This window comes from Venturia canescens, chromosome 5, assembly GCF_019457755.1.
Source record: "Venturia canescens isolate UGA chromosome 5, ASM1945775v1, whole genome shotgun sequence".
Lineage (NCBI taxonomy): Eukaryota > Metazoa > Arthropoda > Insecta > Hymenoptera > Ichneumonidae > Venturia > Venturia canescens.
In genome coordinates this window covers 9659056-9686355 of record NC_057425.1, presented here as the reverse complement: position 1 = coordinate 9686355, position 27300 = coordinate 9659056, and the positions used below count along the sequence as shown (strand labels likewise).

Below are 27300 nucleotides of genomic sequence, written 5' to 3'. Positions count from 1 at the left end.
AAAATTTGTCTACACGATTTGACCAATTAGAAAAAAGCTCTGCCAGCCCCGTGTAAACTGGCTCACAAAGTTTTTCTTTTTTATGGGTTCAACCGCGTGTCAAAAAACATTTCTCTTATAAAATGTCCCAACACTGTTCGTTCGATCGGAATATAAATGAATCAGCTTATTTTTGCCATCGTCCAGCGTGGGTTGATCCATTTTTATCTCGATAGGGCGGACGGCCTCGAAAAATGTTAGCATCGAAAATTCGAGGTGATTGAACCATACTCTCTCAATCTGTCAGTTGCGTGGTTCGAAGAAAAAGTAGAAAACACGTGCGTGAAAATTCTTGATATATTTCGAAAAAAATTAACGTCGCACCTCTTTTTCAGGTGGGAAACAACGTCCGACTCACACGTTTTTTTTGAAATGTCATCAAGTTTCAGAAAGCAAAGTGTGCAACAGGATTTTTTCGACTCAATTGAGACTCGAACCGAAAGTGAACAAAGTGAGGCCTTCGTTGATTCTCGACTTTTTTTTCCCCTCGTTCCACTTTTTTGGGCTTTCTGATCCATCACTGGAATAAAATGATAGGTTTCGAAATAACTTTTCGAATTCTCTAGCAATCACTCGCGTACAAAGTACTACATGCTTTCGAAATTTTCAAAAAAACAATTCGAAAGTGAATGTAGAAAAAGAAGAAGTTTTGAGAAAATGATAATTGGTAAAATGAAATAATTTTGACGACTGCTTTTTAAAGGCTGTCAATGTCCGTCGGATTGAAATTGCAGTGGAAAAAAATCTCACCAATTCCCGAGACCTCTTCGTTGCCAATTTGTCAATTCTGCATTAAGAATGTTTGTCTTTTTTTCTCAAGAATTGAAAAAATTTCAGTTTTTCCGAGCAAGGAATGCACGGTGCTTCCCAAACTTCTGAAAATTACGATATTTCCCTAATTCTGGAATTGCATTTCTCAAAAACTTTCGCAAAAACAGCCAGGAAAGCAATACATTTTTGCCACTGTTTTGGATCCATCAAGTTTTTCTCCCAATGTTAAAATACCTCGTTAAGCTTCACCTAGCACCAAAGGCGAGCTTAATTTTCCGATTGACACGTCAGACTTTCTATCGTTCGTTTTTTAACGTACACGTTTTTTAACATAACGAAAAAGCCTGTCTAATATTACAGAGTAAATTTTAGGGTGATGTGAAAAGGGGACGAGCTTTGGAGCATCTCACTATAAAAGGGTATATAAGTTCTCTATGATGTATGGATGAAAGGAAAATTTATGGTCACATCTTCCGGCACCTTTTCTCATATCTATATCCACATACTTATGTTCATACATAATAAATAATGTGAAAGCAGGGACCGTGGGCATTGTTGCTTTCACCGAATTCGTGGGGGGAGTCACGATCGTGGCTTTTGTATCGTCATTTTGAGTCTGTATTGGGTGCTGTCTATTACAAACTTTACATAATAAAAGTAGCCGAATCCAGATAAATGTGGGGCTCAAAACATAATAATATTAATCGCTGGTGTTATCGATCGGGTATTTTCGAAAATGGAGATTGACGAACGTCCGAATTCGACAATAAACACGAGTCTTTATCGCGAAAATTGTACATCGGTGGGCATCGTACGGAAATCGGATAATAAATTGTTGTCTTTTATATTTAAGGGGTTTTTTTTTTTTTTAAATAACTCGAACGTCTTTCCATTTCTGGAATTCGGGATATTTTGAGTCAATCTGACCATACGTATGGGAGCGATGTTCTCGATAGGGTTTTTTAAGGTCCCTACTCGGGACACACGTGTGGAAGAAATCCTGTGGCAATTGATCGCCTTCCAGGCTCGAGACTTCGGAATGCATTATTTATTCTGCGAAATCATCGTATCGAGGAGTTTTCATTTCGGGTGTGGCGTTCTGATATCACGCGATTGCTTTTTGTCTCGAAGAATCGTGGCGATTTATCCGTTGACGAAAATCCAATAAAATGAATAAAAATTGTAAGCATGTTGGTTGAAAAACTCGATTTTTTAATGCACGGTGTTACAAAACCGGTGGAAAATTGCTGTCATTTCAGGTTGTCAAGTAAATTGTTGTTATTAAAGTTAATTTAAGAGGCAGTGTGTATAAGCGGGAAGGAAAAAATAAAAAATCTTTACAATCGCTACGACGGAGCTCAATCTCTTGAAAGTTTCGGATGATTTTGTTGGGAATTCACAAGACTCGGTGATATCACCGCTGAATAAAAATAAAAACATTCTCGGACACTTAGAACTGGATCTTGTGATGAATTAATCAGGAAGCATATTGCCACAACTTCGTAGCTTCAGCCCTTCTTGAGCACATTAATTTTGGAAGGCTGAGCAAACAGAGAGAGCCTCAAACCTTGGCCAAAACTCGAGTTTACTTTGATTGCCATTAGGGAAGCCCTTCGCTGAGTCAGCTTTGGTAGTAGGTCAAATTTCACGAGTAAAGTTATACAATGAATACAAAAATAGAACCAGCCACGTATTTTCTTATGCAGAACAGTACAAAAATGTTGAGCTGCGGGCCAAACCCTTCATTCGACGTTGGCTCAGCTTCACGTCGACTCTACGTGTGCATAGGAACGGAAAATTTAATCGGTGTTTGAAAATTGACGTGAAACTGGCAGTGCAAATGAGAATTACTTCGTCAGACGGTTGCACGATTGATGGAAAATTAAAACTTTTATTGAATCGTCCTCTGGAAGGAAGTTGCTTTCACCAGCAATAATTACAAGTGCTCGGATCGTTAGTGACGAATTTTAGCCTCAATTTTATTCACCTCAAACTAATTACAAAAACTGAGTATTTCATCGTAAATTGGAGTGAATGAAAAATTGGAATATTATTATGGAATACTGTTTTCGACGTCACGACAATTGTTATCGCTCCGTTAAGGGGGGTGGATCGCGACGACACAGTGTGTTGCCATGCTGAACCATGTTAAAAATATTAACAATTTTAAAACGATAAGAATTTCATAAAATTTGGTAAATGTATTCTTTAAAAATATATAAGAGAGTATAATTTTTTTTAGATTCTTCTACCACACAGCTCTCGAGTAATTGAACACTAAAGTTCACGTGTACAAGCATAGAGTTTACATATATACAGTTATACATCTCTTGCGATAACCACTAGCGGATAAAAAAATTTGAAAAAAATGTTATTTGTATACTTGATGCCAAAGAACGTTATCACGAAATTTGGTCAAATTCTCATTATTTTTATTTCGTGAAAAAAAGTTGGACAAACGTTTGTTGACACAACCGTGGATTTTTTTCCGTCCAACAAAGCTGCCTGTGCGAAGATCATTTCGATCGAGATACAAATAAATAAAAAGTCGCGAGTGCCCTGATAAAATGATTTTACAATTGAGGCAATAAATATAAAGTTACTGAATTACGCTCACGCATATACAGATATAAATACAAATGGACATAGAATCTATTGCGGCTCCGTCGTTAAATCGACTTTAATTGACGAAAGGAGAGAGCGAAGATGCTGTTAGTACAACAGCCCTGTACAAGCAGGATGTTCTCGAAGCCTCTCGTAAGAGAAGTCCCGGCCATAAAACAGCGATAATTCTGGTTCCTTGGGGATCCGGCGAGGCATGATGCCTCGCGTGTATCTCGTTGTCGAATTCGTTGAATCCCTGTGCAACATCAAGTATAAGGGGGCTCTCGCGTGCCAAACAGATCCAAGCCAGCGAGGAGCATGCGAGCGCGTAACGTTTAAGTTCGCTCGATTGTCTCAGGCATGGAAAATCGTACAGCGTGCGTTCCAACTGCGATAAAACACGCTCCGCCACTTGTCGCGTGCCACTGTCGTAACCGAATCTCGCTATTTGTTCGTTCATACATTCTGCCAGTTGGTTTGACAGTTTTTTTGCTTCGTTGTTGCTCTTGCGCCCCGACGATTCCACGCTCGGTCCGACATCCGAGAGATTCTTCGACGATAGACTCATTCCACTCGCTTGTGATCCTCCGCCGTTTAATACTTTAATTGCCTCGTGACGTCTCGAGGCTTGCACTATTTCGGAAACTCGCCATGAGAGCTGCGTTCGAATTTAAAGACGGTTTTGTCGTTATATTATATCTGATCTCAATATTGCGCTAATTGTGAAACAATTTGGTAGAAATTCCCGGCTGTTTTACCATTGTTAGTGGATTTTTATTACAGCATATCTTATTGACATGTAAAAATATGAAAAACGATAGTTTTACTAAACAATTTCAACTGATAAATGCAAATTTCCCCGATGACACATTTTCACTGGTATTTTTCAAAGAATTATCGGCGTTTTCTGACTAATTTTATTGCAACAATATCTCATCTCAATATTGCGTTAATTGTGAAAGAATTTGGTAGAAATTCCCGGCTGTTTTACCATTGTTAGTGGATTTTTATTCCAGCATATCATATTAACATGTAAAAATATGAAAAACGATAGTTTTACTAAACAATTTCAACTGATAAATGCAAATTTCCCCGATGACACATTTTCACTGGTATTTTTCAAAGAATTATCGGCGTTTTCTGACTGATTTTATTGCAACAAGTTTCATTTTATGCCTCAATTGATTTTCTACCAATTCACCATGTAGTTTTTTTTTTTAACTTGATCGAAGAAACTCAAGCGAAGAAAATTTTTCATTTATAATTTCCGAGGGAATGAATTTAAAGAAAATATCTACGTGGTGCGAATTCGTAGAGGATCAGCTAAGGTACAAAATGAGACTCGGTGCAATAAAATCGGTTAAAAAATACAGATATAATTATTTGAAAAATTCTTGTGAAAATGTGTTATCATGGAAATTTGCATTTGTCAGTTGATAGTTTTGCAAAACTATTATTTTAAATATTTTATAACGTTAATAAAATATGCTTGAATGCATATCTATTAACAGTAAATTTAATGAATAGTTCGCAAGACTAAGGGAAATCCGTAAAAAAGATTCCGCAACTCGGTGTAAATTAAAAAAAAAAAAAACAAAAAAAAAAATTTATCAATACGATAAACTTGGCCTAAAAGCGTTTTGAAAATTTAGCACTCATTTGACTAGCATGCAGTACAGGAGTTGCCTTAATTGGGAACCACTTTGGTGAAAATTTGCTCTTATTTTTGTTATTTCATTTGAATATTCTATAAAGTGTGAAAGTTTTCGGTGGAGATTCGCAATCGTCTTGTGCGCGGTTGAAATTGCTCGAAGCCGTGCGTCGTGGCTTATTTTAATTGGGTTTGAAAAGACTAATTTTCGTGGTCTCAGAGCAGCACAAGCTAATTTTCGACAGTGATGAAAGAAAGACGTAATTACGTTGTATTCCGAGGACGTAAACTCGAGGAGCGTAAAAAAAGTGTAAAAAAGCTAAAAAATAATAGTTCTTTCCTTTGTTTCCTTTCGAGGTAAGAAAGTTAAGAAAAAAGGAGATCGAAGTTCGAGTCAGGATACTTACGACGACAACGGAGAACAGGATTTTCGCTTTGAGATCGGTCGCGTCCTTAAGAGGCTCGAGAGCATCTAAAGCATCGAGCGTGTGCAAGTGAGCGTGGGCGTACAGAGCGACATACCTATCGGTAAGTTGCTCGGTCGTCCACGATTTACTTCCGGCGGTGTGCTCCAGTGAAATGCCACCGTTATTGCTCGCGGTTTTGTTTGTACTCGTAACAATTACAACGGGCTCCGGAGTCGGGCTGCAACTGTCGTCTGTGTGATAGCCCGCGCTGCTGCTCGATTCGCCAGCCTCGAATCTCTCTTCTCGAAGACTTTCCGTATCCTTCGTATGTCCAATTTCCTGTCAAATGTTTTATGAAGGATATTACCTTTCTCTTTTCCACAATACCTGTTTTCTAGCTTGCTACCATTTTCGGAGCATTTTTTTTTATCGCTACAGCGGCTTTTTATGACCCAGGAAAATTCGAACGTTTGAAATTTTTGTGAATATCCTGGCAGCTTAACATATTTTTCTTCGTTTGTGGAGTTCGATCTTATATCCGCCAAATTACATGAATTTTTTCTAAACTTTCGATGTTTATTTCGATTTTTATACTCTTTTTTTCCTCATTATTTTATCTTGTCAGCATTACGCAAAAATTCTAGGAAAAAATTGCTACATTTTGTATTTTCCATGGATCAATCCTTCGATTCCCATCCTAAATAATCTCGCTCAAAACTATACCTGGTAAAATAACCAACGAACAAGATAATCTGAAAAAAAAAATATCAATTAATCCTTAAAGTGCACACTGGGTCGTTTTGACCCCATAAGCATAAGGATGACGCAAAAAGTGTGCACTCGAAGGGTTAACGATGTGACCCATGAACAGAATGACTGTGATGAATGAACAAACAATCGAACAAAGAAAAAAAAACACACACGAACCTACCAATATGAAGGAAAAGAAATTGCAGGCTGGGTGATCTGAGACATCTCGAGATAATGTCAAACATGTTAAAAACAATAAACAATAAATTTATAATCAAGCTTTTCGAATCTAACAATGAAAATTTCCCATAAGGTTCCGTATTTATCAGCAATCAACATTGCAAATGAATATTTCAATTATTTTCCATATTCCAGTAATTACAAACTTAAAGTTCATTTTAAGGAGGGTGGATCGCGACGATACAATGTTGCCATGCTAAATCATGCTGAAAATATAAAGAATTTCATAAAATTTGGTATACTTTTAAAATATATAACTCAATATACATTTTTTTCGATTTTTCTACCACATAGCTCTCGAGCAATTGAACACTAAAGTTCACGTGTATAAGCATAGAGTTTACATATGTAGAGTTATCTCGTGCATAAGAAGTTCGATTTAACGCTCAATTATTCGGTAACCATGTGGTAAAAAAATTTGAAAAAACATTGTATTTGTATACTCGATGCCTAAGAATGCTATCACGAAATTCGATCAAATTCTGATTATTTTTATTTCGTGATCCACCCTCTTTAAATTACGATTACTATTCTCGTGGTTATTTTGTTCGTCGATTATTTTACCAGGTCATTTGTGCCGGACTTTTCCTTGCTGCTTAGATCAGAGCTAGCACGTAATCCCATAAAATCATTGGCCTAAAATATTTAAAATAAGCCTACGATTTCTCATGTTTTTTGAATCTATATTTTGAAGATTCGACTAGCTTGATTGATCAATCGGATAGCGATCGATGGTGGTGCAGATCTCAGCCCGGTTCAAACCCCATCGCGCTTATTCAAAACAATAGAATCAATATCGTCGGCTGAACGTGAAAAAAACACGCGAAACCCGATTCGACGTCCCAGGTTTAACGAAATTCTTTCGAAATTTGTGGGAAACATGAATTCTGCACTATTCGCTTTACAACTAAATTGCACGATGGGCAATAAAACCTAAGAATATCTCAAACTATTTGTGAAAATCGTTTTTCACATTTTTCCAAGCTTTTACCATGCCAAGAATGAACCAGGACGAAGAATGTGTGGAAAACGAGTCGACGCGACATGCTCGAATAGGATGTGCCTGATTCTCAGCTCTCATCCACTGACAGCGAGTCGGGACGGTTCTACTTTCATTCCAGTTTCAGACAGTTTTACGTGAAAAAGTTGTTATAGTTTTGCCCGAAATCGATGCTCTCGAATCCAGTACACGATACACTATAAGAACATCGGTTAGGATTGAAGCATTCGGTAAAGAGGTTGGCCGGGCAGTCTGGTTGGAAAAGCGTATGGAGGATCGAGCAGCAACGAAAATGAATGACAGAAGGGAATTAAAAGTGACCTGGATTTCGGGCGGCTTTGCAAAATGCTTTCGTTCTGTTGGCTGCATCGATACGTTGCTTTATATATTCACTGAAATGTTGAGTGTATCGATTGAATAGTCGGCTGAAATGTTACGTGTTCGGCAGTATTGTACGGAGACGAAAGGGAGCTACGAGCTTTCGTTTTGTTCGATCTATTGTTCGTCTCTTTTAGCAATCTGTTTTTAATTGTTGATTTGCTTTTATTTTCGATTCGAAATGAAAAAGGGGGAGAGGTTGAGTCGATCTGGAAGTCGGGGATTTTGATTGTTGCTGAAAACGTTATTTGTATATGGAGAGTTGATTGACGGGAAAATATTGATGAAATAAATCAAATGAAAATAGGTTGGTCGTAAGAGAAAAATGTTTTTCCTTTTCGATGCTCGTCGGGGCTCGAATTTTCGTGTAAACAAACCTGGTATCCCGCGGGCGCATCCGCTTCTTCGTTCATCAAGCGAAGGGCGAGACTGCAAGCCCGAGAAAATTGCAACAGGCTCGCGGCGAGGGCGGGATTTTTATTCGCAGCTAGACTTCCGGTGCCGGTGCTCAATCCGGAGGATTTTCTCACCGCGTTCCATTGCCTCAGCGCCTCTTTGTCGCGCTCCACGCGCCGTCTGAGCTCGCCAATCAGATCCTCCAAATTACGGTCGCTCGGCTTCCCCAATATGTTCAGAAGGCTCTGATTGTCGATCAAACGCTGCTGCACTTCGCTGTACTTCAGGGATAACTGGCGCTGATGACTCGCCGCGCGAACTTGTCGATCGCCAGCTGCGAATCATTCGTTGTCTTATCAACTTTCGTTTCAGCGTTTTTGCAATTACGATCGCATAATAGAAGGCTTTTTTTAAATCAATCTCATTTTTTTTACCCGGGGACGACGAACTTGCGGATGATGCGTTCGTACAATGAAAAATATTAACGACGTGTACGAAAATTGCACTTAGAATTTACCCGAGCTGAGTGTGCTCTTCTGCATATTCATTTTTACTTTTTATGAATTATGAAAACAAAGTGCTAATTTCGTCTCGTACGAACGTTCACTAATTGATTATAATTATAGTGAATTAACACGAGGCGCTTCCGCCATTGTTTCGATGCAAAGGTGAAGGTCCTTAATGCACGCTTCCACAGGCGCCGAGAACAATGGCGATGAATAAAGCGTTATCTTGGAAAATATCTTCGCGTTGATTTAGAGGGGCTGTAGTGGCAAGCCCTGCTCGAGAGAATGAGAAAATAAGTCTATTTTTTCGTTGCTCGATCGATTCATCGAAACAATCGTTGCTTCGACAACGTCCCGGAAGCGTTGGATAATTTTTCAGCAGAGTCGCCTCGACATTTGAACTCGTCGAGCTCGTCTCCGTCACTCGGAGGCCGAAAAAGGGGCTCGTAACACTGCGCGCGGTTACTCGCGAGCGGACAATTTCGAGATGGAATTGAAGACTACGCTCTTGCAAGCTTTTGTTTTCGTTGAGAATTCGACTTCTTTCATAACGAGTAGAAAGAAGCAGAGCGCGAGATAAAGTTTATCTCATTACAGGCCCTTCGTTCTCTCATCGTTCTCGCATTCTTTTCGTATTTTATACCCGTGTTTATACACGCCGCGAAAAAAAGGTGGTCCCATCTACCTTCCACGACTTCGATACACAACAAAAGCCGGAGGAGATGAAAAAAGAGGTAGAAATGAAAAAATGAAAAAAAAAATAAGCCGCGAGAAAAGAAGGTGAAAGAGAGAATGAAGAAGAGAAGAATGAAAATCGTATTTCCTCGTGACAATGAGAACAATGAGGTGTAAAATACGTTTATATAGATACCTTTTGATCGTGTACCGCCAACTCCGACACCGACACCGACTCCGACACCGACTCCACCGTTCTGTTTGCCCCAGCTTTCGATTTTGTGTAACGCGAGCTTGTACGCCTCCAATCGAGTCTCGAGTTCATCTCTGAGTTTGGCAGTGAGTGGTAAGAGGGTTGTCGGCGCTTCCCCCGGCGATATATTCGCAATCGTTGTGTTGTTTAGTCCCATTGTCATCGGGCTCGTTATTAGAGGGTTACAAGTGTTGTTGATGTTACGAGCCGAAATTACACCGGTTTGGCTCGCATTGCCAAAGCCAAAGCCGATAAAGCCCCCACGGGAGGATGAGGTCGTCGTCGTCGTCGTCGTCGTTGAACTCCAACGACGATTCTCCACGTTGGTATTCGAAGGTACGAGGCCATGTTTCCCAAGACCCTCGACCGCTCTCTCCAACGATCTTCGTCTCGAAGCCAGCAGCTTCTTTGAACCCGGCGACAATCTCGAGAGCGTCACGAGTAGCTTGCTCCATATCTGTGCGTCCCGGAGATTCTCCGTTCTCGAGATGTGATGCACGATTCTCCAGAGTGCCTGGTGCTCGATTCTACCGAGCATCGCGTCGTCGATGCACGCATCATTTGATTCGGCCAAGTCGAGCAAACGCGCGTACACTGCCTCGAGCAACGACAAACTGTGAGGCAGACTCTCTACTATCAAATCTACCGGTATGTCTCGCAACGATGCTTTGAACGTGTAGCGCGGCAATCGTAGCAGAAAACTCGCGGCCTCCCGGTACTGACGCCCCTCGTACAGCCTCAGCAACCTTCGAACACACCGAATTCGAGTTTCTATCCTTTTTCACCATCCATTTGAAAATAATCAACGATCCAAATAATCAAATTCCATTTTCAAAGCCGCAGATGACTCATGAGTTTCGTCATATTTAACTAAATTACGCGCCAATTTTACGCCCGCTGACGCAAATCGTTTTATTCGGAGGAAATATAGTCTCGGGGAGAGCCTCGGGCCAACGGACGACGGCACTGTCAATGTACTCGTCCCGAGACTCAACCGAGTCTCTTGACTATCTATACCTGCTTTAGCCGAGTCGAAGACGTCAATTTTTTTCTATCATTTTTCGGCAGGAACGCAAATGCAGTTGTCGTTCTTTTTCCCGGATACTTTGTGTCAGATTTTCATATTTAATTATCCAACTATTCGTTGTTCGAGCATCGAGTCGAAATTTTGGGCTCGCGATTAGTCGTAGAAAAAAACTCAATTGGAAAAATGATCGATTCATTTGTTATTTTTACGCGAAATGTTGAAAGCTCACATTTCTGCTCGAGTCATTAGAAAACAAATTTCTACGATAAATTTGTTATTTGTATTCGCGCGGTCGTTTATTCGACACGTAGATCGGTAAAAAATTGGCTGAAACATGGAGCATGACGAATCGAAATTGCGGAAATTTAGTTTAAAATGAGGTAAGATTTAGCGAGTTTCGGATGATCGCGCTCATAAATAAGTTACTTCGGAAAAGCAAGAAAAAGAAGGAGAAGAGCGCGATAGTATTCGCGAAGAGGAAAACTGAGCGGATCTCGAGAGAGAAAATATCGAGGAAACGTCGAAAGACGACGAAGCAAGAAAATAATTTATGTCGAAGTTAGTGACGTCTACAGACACACTCGGCTCAACTATGCGTTTAAAAACTGTTGGAAACGAGATTCGCGATTGAACGTTAGAGATGGAGAAAGTTGGAGCTGCTAAATGATAAAATGCAATATCGGTTAATGCGATGGCTTGGCGACGAGCGAATATAATGCAACATAAAAAGCTGTTAACGAAATAAAAAACGGGCCGAGCGATAAGCATGATTCGATATAAAACGCGGGGCTTTGAGGAAGCACCGTCGTAGAATAGTATTGAAAGAATCACATTAAAATGTTCGATGGAGTATCGAGCAGGGTGCGGCACGAATGATAAATAAACAGTTAAAAAAACGACAACAAATATTTGAGTGATGGGAAAAAAAATCTTCCAATGGAATCTTTCGTGAGAACAAATTATGCGAGGCGGTCTTTAAATTTTTCGGGAGTGCGACAAAATTTTATAAGATTCATCGTTCCATCAATCACCAACACTTTTTCCTATGAGAGCCAAAGAAAAATGTTCTCCGATTTCTGAGAAAAACACAAGAAAATCTCTAGAAAAGTGGCTTAATTACCATCTGAAAAATACTTAAAAATCTGAAATTTTTGGAAAATTAGTTTATTTTCATGTGCCAACGATTTCTGTTGGAGCACCCAAGCGAGCACTGAATACTTTGCGAACAAAATAGTAAACTTAATATCCATAATTTCGCATGTAAAAGCTCCATTCGACGAAGAAACAAAACTTATTCCTCAAAAACTTATTTCCCCGCTACGTAATCGTAAGCGTGTTTCAATAGACGGAGATTCGCCCTACAATGAATATTTAACGCTACGAACGATTATTAAGTCGGTGAAACTAATTTCGTAAGTAGATAAACGAACCGTCTGAGGGCGACTCGGGGATTGCAGGAGAGTTCTTCCTCCACGATGCCGGGGTATCCGACTTGAAACTGTGCGCCGGGTCCCCAGACAAGTCTTTGAATAGGATTTCGTGCTCTCTCGGGTCTTATCCTCTCGCAGGAGTTGAGACTGCACATAGAAGAGGATCCGGGGGTGCTTTTCCACATGTTATTCTTTATTTCGTGCTCTTTCGGCGCTCGTATATATTTCGTTGGGGCAGTGCACACGAGGGGTGCGCATGCGGTGTTTCTTATTTTCGTGCGCGACCAGCCGAGAAAGCACTCTCTCTTTTCCTGAGAGAGAAGCTTCCGAAGCCGCGCGTCAAATGCGAAAAAGCTTTCCGCCGCTCTTGCCGCAACCCGTGGGATTATCCGCGGGAGTTTTCAACTGTCAATTCATGAGACGTACGGAAGATTTCACTCAGTCTGATTCGGCTCACGTGTCTTGAAGAATAGGCGGGCGAGTGTGGGCCGATGACCTACAGCTCGGAGGCTTCGGCTACGGCCTACTTAACGGCATCGTGTACTTTACCCATGTGAGAGGGTGCATCGACACATGAGCGTTACATCCGAGCGCGCGAGAACTCTTCACTGCCCTCTTCCTCCTTCGGCTCTCTTTTCCGTCTGTTTTGCCTCACATCTGTCTCGTTTTTAGTCTAAACACGGAGGGAAAACTGCTCAACTATCGGGCACCGTTTCACTCGCACTTTTCACGGGGAAAAAGGTTCTTTGTAAAAACACGCGGGCGGAGAGCGAAGCTGCTTTAGCTTGGGGAGGAGGCGAAAAAACACTGATCGCTTTTCGATTGGATTCCATTCGATGGACTACTTATTATGGGGAGATCTCGCGAGCCGAGGCTCGAACAACGGGGAACGGGCGCGCGGAAAATTCTTTAATTGGAGGGACTGATTGACCCAGGAAAATCGAAATGAACCGGAGAGCTGCCAAGGTGCGCGCACTCGACGCACTTTGAACGCGACTCGCAAAACGCGTGCTCACATCCGAGAGGACGATCCCGAGATAAACTCGTGTTTCCTCGTCTCGCGAGTTTCACGAGGCGAATGCGAGAGGCCCGAAGGTACTTTCGCATCTCTCGAAAGTACCGGGGAAGAGACCCCGTTTATTCCAAGTGGAAGTCGGTCCCGTCGCATCCGAGCGACGCTCCAACGGAAGGGAGAAAGAGCGACGAGGAAGGAAGGCGAAACGACTCGCGAGTGTGGTTACTGGAGTCTTGCGAAAGAACGTTTACGCGACACGTACAGGTGTACTCTTCGCTCACTACCGGCCTATTGGTTCTCCATCTCTCTGTCATTTTCTATCCCCGACTTTTGTAACGGGGCGAGATAAAAAGGGGGGAAGAAGAGCGAGCGAGCGGAGAGCAGAAGAGCGGATGTGCGAGTGGGTCCCGTGTACACAGAGCTTGAAACTCGTTTCGTTCTTACGTCCGTACGTTTCTCACGCGTGTAGAAACGTGCTCTCGCTCGGGGCGACTCTGCCTCTTCGGTTTCCGTTGTACATATTTACACACTTGTTGTACATTTGCGCGGTGCATATTCATGTGTGAGTACAAAAATCAAGGTGTTTGTATACGAGCATAATGGAATTATTTGTTTCGAATTCTGGGACGAGCGTTTCCCACAACGAGTGCTCCCCAATGGCCGAGGGAATTGGAAAGGCGAAGATCGGTAAGCGCTTGAATAAAATCAGAGCTTCAGTCAATACGAGCGCACACACGCACTAATTGTTGAGACTTGTGAAAAAGAATGGGGAAGAAAAAAAGCGCGCGCGGGAGGAACGCGCACGCGCGTTCGCGATAATAGCGGAGCGGCACGTATACGAGAATCCTCGCGGCTCGTTTGGACAATCACATTTCTCATTAACTTCGCACGTTTCATCGTTCATACCAAATCCCCGTGATTCGACGCTGTGCACGGGTGAAAGCATAATAACCATCAAAAGCTATTTAAGGATCGCGGCGCTCTTCGCCGGTGCTATAATCAACATAAATTATTTTATTCATCCTTTTGTACGGGGCCTGACGTCGAGCACCCGTGTCTGCCGGAACTTATTCGATACAATTACGAACTCGCGACTTTGCAGCAGTTTTCTCGAAGATACGACATTCCTTTCGAAAATAGCGCGCTGAAATACTCGCGAGCAGAAATTTCACGACTCGGGGGACCTCGACGAGATATAAGATCGATCCAGAAGACTCGTGTCACTTTCAACCCATTTTAATTACTCGAGCCGCATCCAGCCTCAGCTCGCGTACCTCAGAGGATTTTTTTCCCATCGCATCAAAAGTACCCACGACAACGCGGCGATTCGACGTTGCAATTTTAATCGTCTCAAGCTTAATGAAATTCCCGGGGAGAGGTTGCAAACTTTTCCACGCGTGTATCTATGAACACGGATGGAAAAATTAGGAATCACCTCGACGCGAGGTTTTAGCGCACAAATGTACACGCAGAGAAAATTCGCAGGTGCATCCTCCGCGCTCGGATTACGTGCATGCAACGACGCGATATATCGCTGCCCCGGAGAGGAGGAAGGACTGGGACAATCGACCTACTGGCCCGCATACCATACTCGCATCTCCCGTCGAGCGTGCTTTGCCCTCGGCTCGTTCATCCATCTTTCTCCCTTTCTCGCGGTCCGCGCTCCCATCTCTCCGGCATATATTTTCATACGCACGCATACTAACGAAAGAGCGATCTTTCTCTTCCGCTTTACTTCTGCGAGTGAGATCAGCTCGCGACGACTTCGTCGCCGCCGCTCAGCACAGCGACGTTTCTCTCGTACAAGAAATACAAACACGTCGACGCGGGGACAGCTGTGGTTAGTGCCAATTTGGACCACCCCCGTTTCTCCCATGCACTTGTGCGATCTTTTGCACGTGCGTGCCGATTTTATAATTCACGCGGAGAAATTGGCAACGTCGTCGGCATAAAGAAGTACTTTTGTGGCCCTCTCTTGCAGGACTGCGAAGATTTTATATTCTTCGGCTATACTCGCAGGTGCATTTTTTACAATCATCCGGTTAACGGAGTCATTTTTGTCAAGAGATTTGTAGCGAGGCGGAGCGAATGTGCAAATAAGCTCATTTACGGATCAAAGTCATTTTATTGATTCATTCGGATTTTGGAGCACACGTGCAAAAGGCTAATGGGAAATGAAGACGCGGCCTTCCCTCTCGTTTCTCTTTGAGTTATGTAACATGTGTTTAAAATCGTGCGTGTGCGCTTCGCTGCAAAAAGGTAGGATTCTTGATATTTTTACTCGTCCTCAAAAGTGTTTTATCTCCAGTAGAAGCTCGATGATATATTTCGAAATCTCTCAATTCGATGCGATCGTGTTGTTCTTCGAAAGATCGACGAGCCAACAGTGTTTTTTTCCTTTAATCAAGGGCGACCCGTTCCGATGAGACTTTAGCCAATTTCACGAATGAATGCCACTTCATAATGCTCCATTCGAGAGTCGATGCGGAGTAAAGAAAGATTTTGAAAATATATAATCTCAAATGAAAATCTCTTCATCGAGTTTATTCGCTGAGAAAATAAAGCGAAAAGTGCGCGCGCCGAGAGAGTGGAGCGACCTACGAGCAAGAGCTCGATCATTTCGGCTCGAAATATTCTCCCGGAATATCTCTAAGTATGGCTTACTGATTTGAAAAGGGCGAGGGTGTTGGAATATATGTGAACTCTGTGCACAGGACGTAGTCCCCCTTGCTGAGTCCTCATCGATCCAAGCTGCACCTTATCGTCGAGCTTCCATCTTCCCTCGGGCTCACCAGCTCTCCAGCAATTATTCCAAGCGCCAACTTCCATTGGCGAACTCTCCCTTATAAATAGGTATACGCACATACGTGATAAGCCCATTATAGGTGTGTAGATCCGGCGGTACAGGCGGGTACCTTGGCATGGCCCTATTGTTATATCTTAGCCGCGAAACACACAATAAATCCTTTCATTTTATAATGTACATTTGTGCTCGTGCATGCATGATTCAATATGATAAACAAACTTTCGTTTTCGCTGACGCGATGACGCCATCTCTGCAATTCTCCATCGTGTTATGCACACAACGATTTTAAAATAGAGCATGTTAAAGGCAGGTTAAAGTTAAACTCTTATGCTCACTGCACGTTACGAAAACCTACTTTATTCGGTGTTTCCTCTTGTTTGCATATATGCGAAACTTTCTTCCTATACTTCCAGGAGCGTCATCGAGCCCACATCCGCGCACCCGCACTGTTTAAAAAGTTCACAAGAATTTTCAGACTCGATGCCACTCTGTTGAACTTTGCGGGAAAACGTAAAATAAATTGTGCTGGGCTCAACTCTGACTAAAGTTCGTGGAGAAAAAATACGTCTTTCCCAAATTCTTGGAGTGTGCACTTCCGATGCTTTTTATTAAGGCAGCATATGCGTATATTTGAAATAAATGCGTTCTTTAATGCGGGAGTATTTGATGAAAAAACATGCGAGTTACGCTGCAAGCTTGTGCTCGATTATAAATTCATTTATTAAGAGTCTTTTAATTATCAGGATTTTTATGAAACATCGAAATTAGAGAGGCTAAAAAATTGCATCATTTCTCTCCGAGATATAGCATTGATATTTTCACATTCTTTCAACCGCCACGGTAGAAACGCCGAGATCTACGCTCATGAGACTGCGATGCTTTTTATCCCAGTTACTCGGAGCTTTATTGGCTAGCGTTACTATCTCGTATTTCTCATTTCGGGCAGTCGTCTACTCTATATGTACACCTTCATTAAAACACGATTCACGTATCGTTGGATTTTCGAGCATATTAAACTTCGACTAAGCAACAACTTTTCCTTTTAAATTATCAGCAACGTGGCAAACAATGCGTCCGTTTTCCACAACAACACCGTCCGTGTTGCAAACTCTGTTGAACACTCATTCCATACGCCCTATAAAAAATCGTGCACAAGTTCTACGTCGAGTCCGTTATTGGCAATTTTTTTCTTGGATCCGTGAGAGGTGCTCGCAGATTGGTAACGGAATCCAACTCGAATGTAAGCTGCTTCGATTCGTTGTCGAGTTGGCGCGCGGTGTCCGCCTGTAATTATGAGGAGACGGGGGGCAAATTTAATTAATATTTATGCGGACGAGAGGGAGAAAATATCGTGTGAGGGATAATGCCTACTGAGGAAAATGAGAAAACTCGTTATCCCCATGCAACAGTCTGTACACGGGGACACAGACAGCTTTTATAATCATATAAACTGCAGAAAGGTAATAAGGAAAAGTTGTACAGAGGGAAAAAGAAGGAAGAAGGAGAGAAATAAAACGAGAAAGAGAGAGCACGATTAAGCAGCGTGTACGAATTTATATCGCTCGTCAGGTTCACAGGCATCGTCTCGTTCACGTTCAACGACACCCGCCACCGCACCGCGTCAGTTACATCATGCAGAACTGGCCTTCTCGGCCAGTATACATATTTATTAAATTGAGCCTATAAACCTCTGCTGTAAAATCAACTGTCCATTGCCAGAGTACACGGCCGCGAGTGATTTCGCCCTGTTCGTGAACGACGGCGACGACGATGATGATGCTGTGGTTTTGAAAGCCATCTCTAAACGCGCGCTGATTACCTCCGATATCGGTAAACATTTCGCTCGAGTTTCCATCCACTTGCGCGCTTCGTCGGGAGCAGATTTCGGCATGCTCCAATTTCAGTATGTTAAGTGTCTCGAACATCGCCATTGAGATTAACGCGAAAGCTATTAATCTTGTTATTTTTCTTTCAAACTTCAAAACATCGTTTTTCTCGGGGCTGGTAAGACTTCTTCCGATTACAAGCAGACGCATTGCCTCGGGCAAAAGGTTGAACGTTTTTTTCACACCGAAAGAAATAAAAACTGAGAGGACACGGATCTTTTAATCCTTTTGTTATACCGCCCATAAATTACGTAATGAAGTGAAAATACTTTTGGGAGCTTTTCGGATATTAAATATTCTCTGCTACCGCACGAAAAAGTCGGCAGACTTTCGGACAGTTTTACGACACACTCAATCTTTTTCGTACTTGTGAAATCCGCGTGCAATCTCAAAAGACTAGAGCTTCAATTAAGTGGCTAGCGTGTACCTCACCGAGCAGTTGATCTATCGACGATGCTGCAAGAGCTTAACTGATAGCGTTGATGAATGTTCGTTAGGGTGTATCGAATAAAATCGATATTTTTCCACTGCTCCATCACCAGCATTGGTCATCGCGTTATGCCGAAAACAAAGCGACCCCAAAAGGCAGCTCAAAATGAAAACAATTTTGAAATAACATGGACGTGAAAACTTGTTGAACGTCGCTTGGAAAAAGAATCCCACGGATATGCCAATGTCCTTGGACCTTGATACTTTGAGTCAAGAGTTGAATAGCCGGCTATTAAAAAAGCGAGCCCATGTACAAGTATTCGTTAGACTCTGTTGCTTTGAATTCAGCCGTGAATTTCTCGGCTTGCGTATTGCACAAAACTGAATTTCCGTTAAAGTTGTAAGGATTCTCGAGAGAGGCTCCTTTATCGAAGATTTATACCGAAATTCTCGCGTGGAGCGGATTCGGTTCGCATGCCATAGCGGATCTGCCAGACGACGCGAGGCGCTGCTTAATTCTGAAATGTCGTCTTTTTCAGGGTATTTCCCGCGAGCTATGCACCGACCGATACGTCCGTGAATTTCGTCACATCAAAGACGGCGAGCGGGATCAAAGGAATTCCTAATAATATGCTGACATCGATGCATGAAAGCAGAAAACCTATCGATGTTCCGAAGGACCTCTGAATTATTTCGTAAAACTGCAATTTCGAAATTGCTCACCTCTTTTCGATCTCGTGAAAACGCGTATTTCAAAAGATACCGCGGCGCTTGAAAATAACCAAAACCCCCCCCAATTTAATAACATCAGCACTCCGTCGAATCTCTTCTGCGCACAGCATCGATAAAGCATCTCGAAATTCCAGCGTGGATTATCCCGCAGTACTGCATTATAGTCATACCTGCTGGCTCGTCGAGATGTCGTTCCCTGTCAATCTGCGAGGAAGCGCGACGTCATGGACAAAAAACCGAGTGTACACGTGTTCATCGTAAGTGGATGACGCGGGGTAAAGGATCGGGGTTCTTCATGAGAGGAAGCGAGAGGAATCCTGCACGGTTAAAATGCTCGCGTATGTCTCGTGCTACGTGGTAAATGGTCTGCGGTTATTGTTACGGTTACGGTTACGATGGATTAAATAAAATAGACGGAGAGCCAGGGAGGGGCGCGGGGGGCGGGGAGGAGAAAAAGAAGGAAAGGGAGGATGGATGGAGATGGAGCTGGCGATGATGCTGCGAGGCAAAGAGGAGACAATGAGGACGAGGCTTGTGTGTGCGCGCGCGTGTGTGAGAGAGAGAGTGCAAGAGAGAAGAGGGTTATTCCGTGTGGCGCGCGGCAGGCCAGACCGACGGAGATGGAGCTTGGTTGATCGATAGGGCATAACCACCACTCTGGGCTCTCCCGTTCTATCGTGTACCAATAGCCACCAACGCTGTGGGATATTCGTCGCTGCATAGCCAAACGTCTCTCTTGTCGCTCGCTCTATTCTCGCCTCGTCAACGGCCTGTCCATCCGCTGGCCAAGCATAATGTGTGGAAACACTGACCCAGCAAAATAGAATGTAGCGCGTGTATGGGAGATATAATATTACGGGTGCATAATATCGCTTCGATGGGAAGAGTCGCACTTATTTGTGGACTAGGGTACGCGATGGATTTTGAAAAACTGATCAATCGTTCTTCGTTAGAGTTTGGATATACGGGGTCGGTGAGACGGTTTCGGAGCGGCTTCGTTTGTCTTTGCTCGTGTCCTAGAACGCTAGGATTGATCTGTTGTTTTTTCTTCCGTCGCTCGGAGGATTCATGCTCAATATGTTAATGCGTTGTTTTTCAGCTCTCTCGGTAGTCGTTTTTCCCAGACCTTGGGATGGCTGGGCGGCTCGCCACACATTCCTCTTGGCTTGAAAGGCGACGGAGAAAGAGCGGGTGCGAAAATACTTGGCATCAGGAGCAGGAAACGGGGCTGGGGAGATCAGCTGACGCGTGCTGGCTCGGTGTTTCAGTTCACGCGGAGCTCCTTGCCGAGGAGTATAATTGGGCTATTCCAGAAAAGACCTCAAATTCTGATGAAATTATTATTCTGTATAGAAGTTTTGGAGGGAAGCTGCAATGGCGAAAGTTCGGCATCCTTAATAGGTCATTCTCCCCTCCTGAAAACTTTCGATGTTAGTTTCTTCTTGTCGTATTTATCGAGACATAATTCCGACGGTGCTTCGAGCCCTTGGGCCTCCGCGCCTTCCAGCCACCCTCGTCCAACTTATCGCCCGCATTTCATTCAGTTACAATCACGTCAATCGTTTCCACATTTATGAACTTCTCCCTCTTCCCTTCCTTTCGTCCCTCCGCGTCTCTCTCTCTCTCTCTCTCTCTCTCTCTCTCTCTCTCGGGAGTTTTATTTCGTCCGATCAAAGCGATCTGGATGTTGGTGTTGTTGCAAAAGGGTTCTTCCTCCTGCTTGTCCAACAACTCGTGTCTCTATATCTGTATATTCGCGTGCGGTCTTCACGATGAGTGCTCAGCTCGATCTCACTCCTCCGCGTTTCCCTCCCAATGAGGCGAGCCTTATCAGGCTCACCCGACATCCTGGATACGTGGTTGTCCCCGTCGCGTCGTGAGCACACAACACGTTCAATGACGTTGTATCGTACACACTGAGGTGACATACTACAGCTCACGAGATAGAGCGAGACAGGGATAACTAAACGGTACAGAGAAAGCGCGAGAGAAATAAAAGTGAAGAACGTTGAGAGACGAAGTTAGAAGCGGGAGCTGCTATCATGTACAAGAGATTGACCGCGCGCCTGGTTTATAGGCACAGCCAGTCAGCCAACATATGCGAGAGCCAGCGAGCGGGCAAGGGTGTGACAGATTTCACGGGACGTCGAGCTAACGAAAAACTAGTCGGCTGTGAGGTGAGAGGGCAGAGACACCCTGCCGATATACGTTCACCCGAGACGCGCGCGCGCGCGCGCGCGCGCGAGCGAGGTTTGTCCGCTCTCACGATCCGCTCCCTGGCCCCTCGCGGCTTTCTCTTTCTTTATCCGCATGCGTCTCTTTTTCTCTCTCTGGTTTTCTATCTCAACGGGAAATCATCGTCGGAGCATGTACACGCGGAGCATCGGCTGCGATACACGTGAGCACGAGCGCATACATCCTTCTCTCGTTGGCGTGAACAACGTGCTGGAAGCAGCGGCAGCTTTCCCCGCGCGGACCTCAACAACTCCTTTAGCGCGGATCATATTAGCCTGCTGGATGTTGTAGCCCGCACATGGACGCGAGTGTCCGTGGGGCATTCCCGAGTATTCGTGCATATATACGTACCGGTATGCCATCCTACAATTCGCGGTTCGCGCATACCGCGCGATGCGCCTAATCCTCGCGCACCGTTCCCTGTGCATGTGGCTGCACAGATATTACAAATTATTCTCGAGCTGGATACACGCGGAGGAGCTCTCGGATAATGGTCCATTTCGATCGACGTGCTGTTATAGGGTACGATCGAGACGGCGAGAAGGATCGAGATGCCCGCAGCGGAGATTCATAGTCGATGAGGGAGCTGATGAAACGCTTCTCACAATTTACGACGGCTTTCAGCGCTCGGAAAATGAGAGAGATCGCGCGCAGTACGAACGTTCCGCAGCGGAGAGTTATGTGCGTGATACCGCAGCTCGCGCGCGCATTCAAAGCTTACCTCGTTTTCACAAGAAATTCTCGGCTAATCGGCACACATGTCTGTATGTAACATGATAAACTCGACGGATTTTATAGAATCTCATGCACTCACCTCCGCACCGCGTATAGCACACTCGAAAACCCGAGTTTCTCCCTCTCCCTCTCTGCACAGCTTTCGATTAAACTTTCACCCTTTCCCCATCTTCGCTCCTTCAACCTCCGTCCCAATGTCCTCTTTACGTCACGTCATATCATCGCGTCTCTTTTCCTCCCTGCTGCGAGGACGTACACTGCAGCAGGTACTTTATGTACACAGCGGCTGCGGAGATGATTCGACGAATGGAATTTCCGTAATCGTGCAGAACCGATTACCATCGATAATCCAACAGTTCAAGTGTAGGCTACCAATTTTCAAAGCCGCCCAGAGATTGGCACTGCGATTTCACGAGCACCCTTCCTTTATCGCGGCCCTCCCTGTTCCTCTCCCTCCTTCCCCCGCTTCTTCCGTGCTCCCTCGTTGGCCATCCTTCCCCGCGCCACGCGCCCTCATTCCTCTTTCTTCGTGATCACTTTTTTTCTTTCCATCACTTTTATCCCCCCGGCGGCAATCTATCTCACACCTTCCTCGCGTCCCCCCTCCAGAATTCCGGCCACCCTGTACTAGCCTAGCAGTTATCGTGGCTGGCCAGCCGAGAGTGAAATGGAGAAAGAGAGAGGGATAAAGTAAAGAGGGAAAGGAATGAGAAACGGGGAGCTGATAATTGAGAGACCGTAGCAACCACAACGAGCTACCTGTAGAGACAAATTCACCGGAATATATCCATCCCTGTTACATCTATATAGAAATAAAGCGATGAGTGTTTCGCTGAGAGTAAAGTGACGTTGGCCCGCGTCGACTCGAACAACCGATACTTGGCTGGATCCTCATCCAAGATATATATCCGTTAAGCACACACCCTCCGCCGCCGTGTACCCATCAGATCCAATCGATTTTCGCTTTTCTTCACGTTTTTTAACGACAAACACGCGTTTACTCTCCGAGCGTTTCGCAACACCGCACACACTTTCGCCTTCGCGTTAGCCGGCTCCCGGCGATTCTATATCGCCTGAAACAGAATTGCAATCCTCTGTTTGAGTAGGTCATCAGAATCGGTTTAAAATCGAAGAGTAAAAACGTCTCGAAACGTCGGTGCTCCGCGCGCACTTATTTGGAGGGTATCTTGAAATATAACGCGCTCGAAATCCCTCTTCATACTTTATCACTCGGCTCATCCGCGAGAAACACGGTGACGTTTCACCCTAAAGTTGTTAACTGTTCGTCGAAACTTTTACGTATTTCTGCCGATATACCCGAGATATATGCACGCATAATATACGTCTGAACGAGATAAAACACGGAAAAGTTTCATGATTTATAAATCTCAACGACCTACCGTGAAAGTATCAATTTATCGATGCTAAATCTCCGGCAGTCATCTCTCGCTGGATTTATATTGAACGTCTGCGATAAAACGAGACTCATTACTTGCCAGGATTCTTAATCTCTTCGGGCCTGTCACGTCATACAAATGGCATAACTTGGAGCCAGCTCGAGCGATTTATGTGTTAACGATGAATGAACGCGCAAAGAGGCGGCTTTCGTATAGTGAAATTGAGCTTTGTCCATGTGCGTAAAGGCATCATCAGCGCTCCACTCTGCATGGCCGTGCAAAAGGGACCAAGCTTTGGGACTTTGGCGCCTGCGTTGATCCGCACAGCTCCTGGCATCGTCGTTGAGATTGACGTAACTCCGGTGAATCAGTTTAATATACGAAAGATTGTGAAGCACACGCGCGCGATGTCTCTGGCTGCTGTTGTGTTGGTCGCCGTCAGAGAGATGCTGGCGAACGACATCACTGACATCACCGCCCGCGCTGTGCATACAGAAGAGCATATATGACCGGTCAGCTTTATCATTCTCCTCTCCTGGCTGTGTTACGATCTGAGCTACAATAATATGCACGAAGCTATATCACTATACGTAGAATATAATGGTCGCTCCGCTCGGATATATCCTCGGCTAGTACCGCTTGTAGGATAACACGGATAACACATTTAGGTGATGATCTAAGGTGGCCTGCGGCCAAAGAGTATGTCTTCCGAAGTACATTAAGCGGCGTCTAACGAATGGCTTTAAGTTTCATCAAGTTTTTCAAACTTTTCAATTTTCTGGAGGGCCCGCCGGACGGACGTTTTTTAAATAGTGTTTGGAGAAAGTTCGCAGGCTGGTTTGGCGGTCGCTCGCGGACGCGTCGCTCCCTCAGCGTTGATGATTTTTTTTCATACGATTGCGAGGGGTTTTTGTTCCAGTCTTCTGGCATTTGAGTTTATGAGGGGCACTGAAAAAGGAGCTTTAACAAAGCTGAGCAAAGACGCACTCTCGCGGTATCAAGGTCGTGAAACAACAGTTTGTAAAATCCCCCACTACGGGATACACACCGGAGGTCCAGAATTATCTCATTTCTCATTGCAGACGCGCGGCGAGGCTCGAGCGATGGCGCGACTCTTTCACGCAGCCCCACTCACATTTTTCTACTTGTCAGCGGTCCTCTGCAACACCTCCGGAACCGCCAGCGTGTAATATCAGCCGCGGCTTTTTCTGCACTTTTTAGGGGCTTTTCAGACAGTCCATTTTTCCACCGCTATCCTCGCTGGGGGTTCAAGCCTGCGAAGAAACTGAAGTTATTGCGAGCCAGGTGGGAATTGAAGGAAGTTAGTTGTTGAAGAGTTTTTAATTGCAGCTCGCTCTTCAACATACGAACATCGGCGCACCGAGTGCTCTATACAAACCTTTTTAAATTAATTGAAGACTTGAAAATTAAACTCGTTCCAAGATGCTGGGCAACTGGCCTGAACGCGTACCCACTCGCGGTCCGGATTCAAAGTCGGAAAAATTAACAGCTTTTCTGAAATTACGCCGAGGTGATGAAAAGCTTGCTGCGAAGAAGAAAAGAAAAGAAGAATAAGGAATTACCGGGAAGGAAGCCGAAGCTGTAGCTCGAAGAACAGAGACGAGAAAAAGATTTTGCTAACTGGCGAAATACCGAGGGCTGAAGCTTCGACAAAGGAGAGCAAAAGAAAAATTCAAGTGTCCCGGTTACTCGGAAAACTTTGGAATTGCCGACGGTCGAGTTTTCTCGTTAAAAGGCACGAGACTAAGTGGAAGGGTGAGAGAATCTTCTCATTCTGTTCCATCAGCTCCACTCTCGTCTGTGAGGCCGAGCAGTGACAGCCTCCGCGGGTTTCACTTTGCGTTTCTTGCCCAAGCGAGTCCACCCTGCTAGGCTCGTACCGCTCGAGAATATAAGAATTATCGCCCAATGAAGATAAGAAGCCGGTGAAGCAAGGGTTGGATCCACATATACGCGAGTCTTGAAGAATATATATAGGAAAAGCCCCCACCGGGGGAGAAGGGGAGTCGCCCCGGTGGAAGTTTAGCCGGTATAGAAAGGACGCGCGGAGACCCGAGGACGGGAGTGGAGCGTCATTACGCTGCAAAGTAAAATCGTTATGGACACAACGAGGCGAAGAAGCCATTATATCAGCACAAAAGTGTTGTATCTTTGCCCGAGGCTAGTCTTTCATTTTCCCATTCGAGCGCGTTCAGTCGTTTCGCCCCTTTCGAATTACCTTTTGCCCAACTCGCGTCAGAAAGACAAAGATTACCGTCTCCCCGTCAACTATTCATCCGTTGAGTTATGGAGTCAGCTATTTCATGGAGCATTCTGGAGACTCTGACCCGAGCCTCTTCTCAGGAGTAGTAACAGCCGCGGAGATTGAATGTTAATGTCAGACAGATTCGCATGTAGCAGCACAGCGTTTCGCTATTCTGGAGATATCGCAGATGGAGTTGTATTACGCGAGAGGGGTTGTCGCACAGAGATTTTCGTATGAACAGATTGGACGAGAGAGAGAGAGGACGAGAACGAGCGAATTCCCTATACAAGTAAAGCCTTTCTTGCAGCGAGCGACGGAGGACTGGAATGCAGTAAAGAGGGAGCAAGATGAAGAACGGAGCGGCACTTGGCTCGCGACAATGCGATTATCCATCTTCGCCATTGGCCGAGTTCATCGGATGACAAACGTGCGCGTCGTAGACTAAGGGACTACCCGGACTTTGGGTACACCCTTCAAGTGCTTTAGCAAAGGCACTTCGACACTCCATTCTTAATGTGACAACTCTTTAATTCTCTATATCCCCTGGAAAAGCTTGGAGTTATCCAACAACTGTGTTCACCTCGACGCACGTCTTGAGCCAATCCTGCGTCTTTACACACTATTCACGTGTGTCTCGGGATCGGGAAGTCAATTACGAGTCGTCCTATATCCCGAGTTAAATCCTCGGGGTCGACGCTATTCTACGAGTCGAATTACCACTCGGAAATTGGTTAACGCGTCTGACAAGATCCATTTAACTTTCGAATCTTCTATATAACCGGAGTAATCTCTATGCTCGATGGAGATAAAAAATACCGGAGCTTTTTAAATGAAGGAAAATCTTTCGCTATCCCCGACTCGGGCGAAGAAGATTTACACGCGAATTTCCATTCCCATTCGTTTTATATATTCCATTTCAATCTTTTTCTCCATCCGTCTTACGCAAAATCATCAGTCAGCAAAGTCACAGGCTCCCGCAATCCGCTTAGGCGCCAGGGGCAACAAACAACGCGACCCCGATCGAAGTTTCACCCACTTGCTTACAGACTGCACCCGGAATCATTGTGACCCTATACAATCGAGAAATGCTGCTCGAGTTCGGTTTACCATTGAATTATTAACTTGGAGCAGGCACAATCAATCAATCTCCTTTTCGGGAGATTGCAGATCGATAATATTATCACGAGCGAGGGGCAAACAGAGCGCATTTGTTCTCCCGTAATCAAACTCTGCCCCGCTGCATTGTTGCCTTGTGACATTCGCTTGCAGTGGCTCAAACTTACGATACAGCCGTCGTCGCTTGTCACGCAGCGACGCGTCGCTACACGGACGCCTCGATGCATCGCGATGCTGACCCAACCGGTCAACGAAGTGTTTACCTCGCGCGAACGAAGATGGAAAGAGACAAAAATTGTAAAAATTACTATAGGACACCAAGCTCAGGATTCTACATCGCCTATTTTGGAGTTTTTTACCAAAACATTGTAATTTCCAAGTCAATTCCGAATATAAACTTTTGAATTACGTATGTCGCTCTGACAATGGTTTAAACTGTGTTATTCTTTCCTATACGCAGTTTACCGAGGAAACACTGTAAAATTAATATTGACTCGATGATGAACTGTAAAGTGGAATTATTAATGCCGTTTTGCAATGGTTAGTATTGTTTTCA

General features: G+C 44.3%; 2 protein-coding genes across 3 annotated transcripts in view; one reads left to right on the top strand and one right to left on the bottom strand.

Moving 5' to 3' along the window:
- Nucleotides 1-27300, top strand: part of LOC122411117 (dopamine receptor 1-like) — a 61560-nt gene that overhangs the window by 859 nt on the left and 33401 nt on the right. The window lies entirely within an intron of this gene.
- Nucleotides 3162-25847, bottom strand: LOC122411113 (uncharacterized). Of its 2 annotated transcripts, XM_043419656.1 has the most exons (7): nt 24946-25847; nt 24762-24877; nt 24411-24636; nt 9614-10416; nt 8218-8570; nt 5473-5811; nt 3162-4072 (listed from the first exon to the last, which is right to left on the bottom strand). In XM_043419656.1, the coding sequence occupies exons 3-7, from the start codon at nt 24437-24439 to the stop codon at nt 3491-3493; spliced, it is 2106 nt and encodes a 701-aa protein (XP_043275591.1). In that variant the 5' UTR covers nt 24440-24636; nt 24762-24877; nt 24946-25847; the 3' UTR covers nt 3162-3490. The 2 variants fall into 2 exon arrangements, with proteins under 2 accessions (XP_043275591.1, XP_043275590.1); XM_043419655.1 differs by lacking the exons at nt 24411-24636; nt 24762-24877; nt 24946-25847 and adding an exon at nt 12128-13177.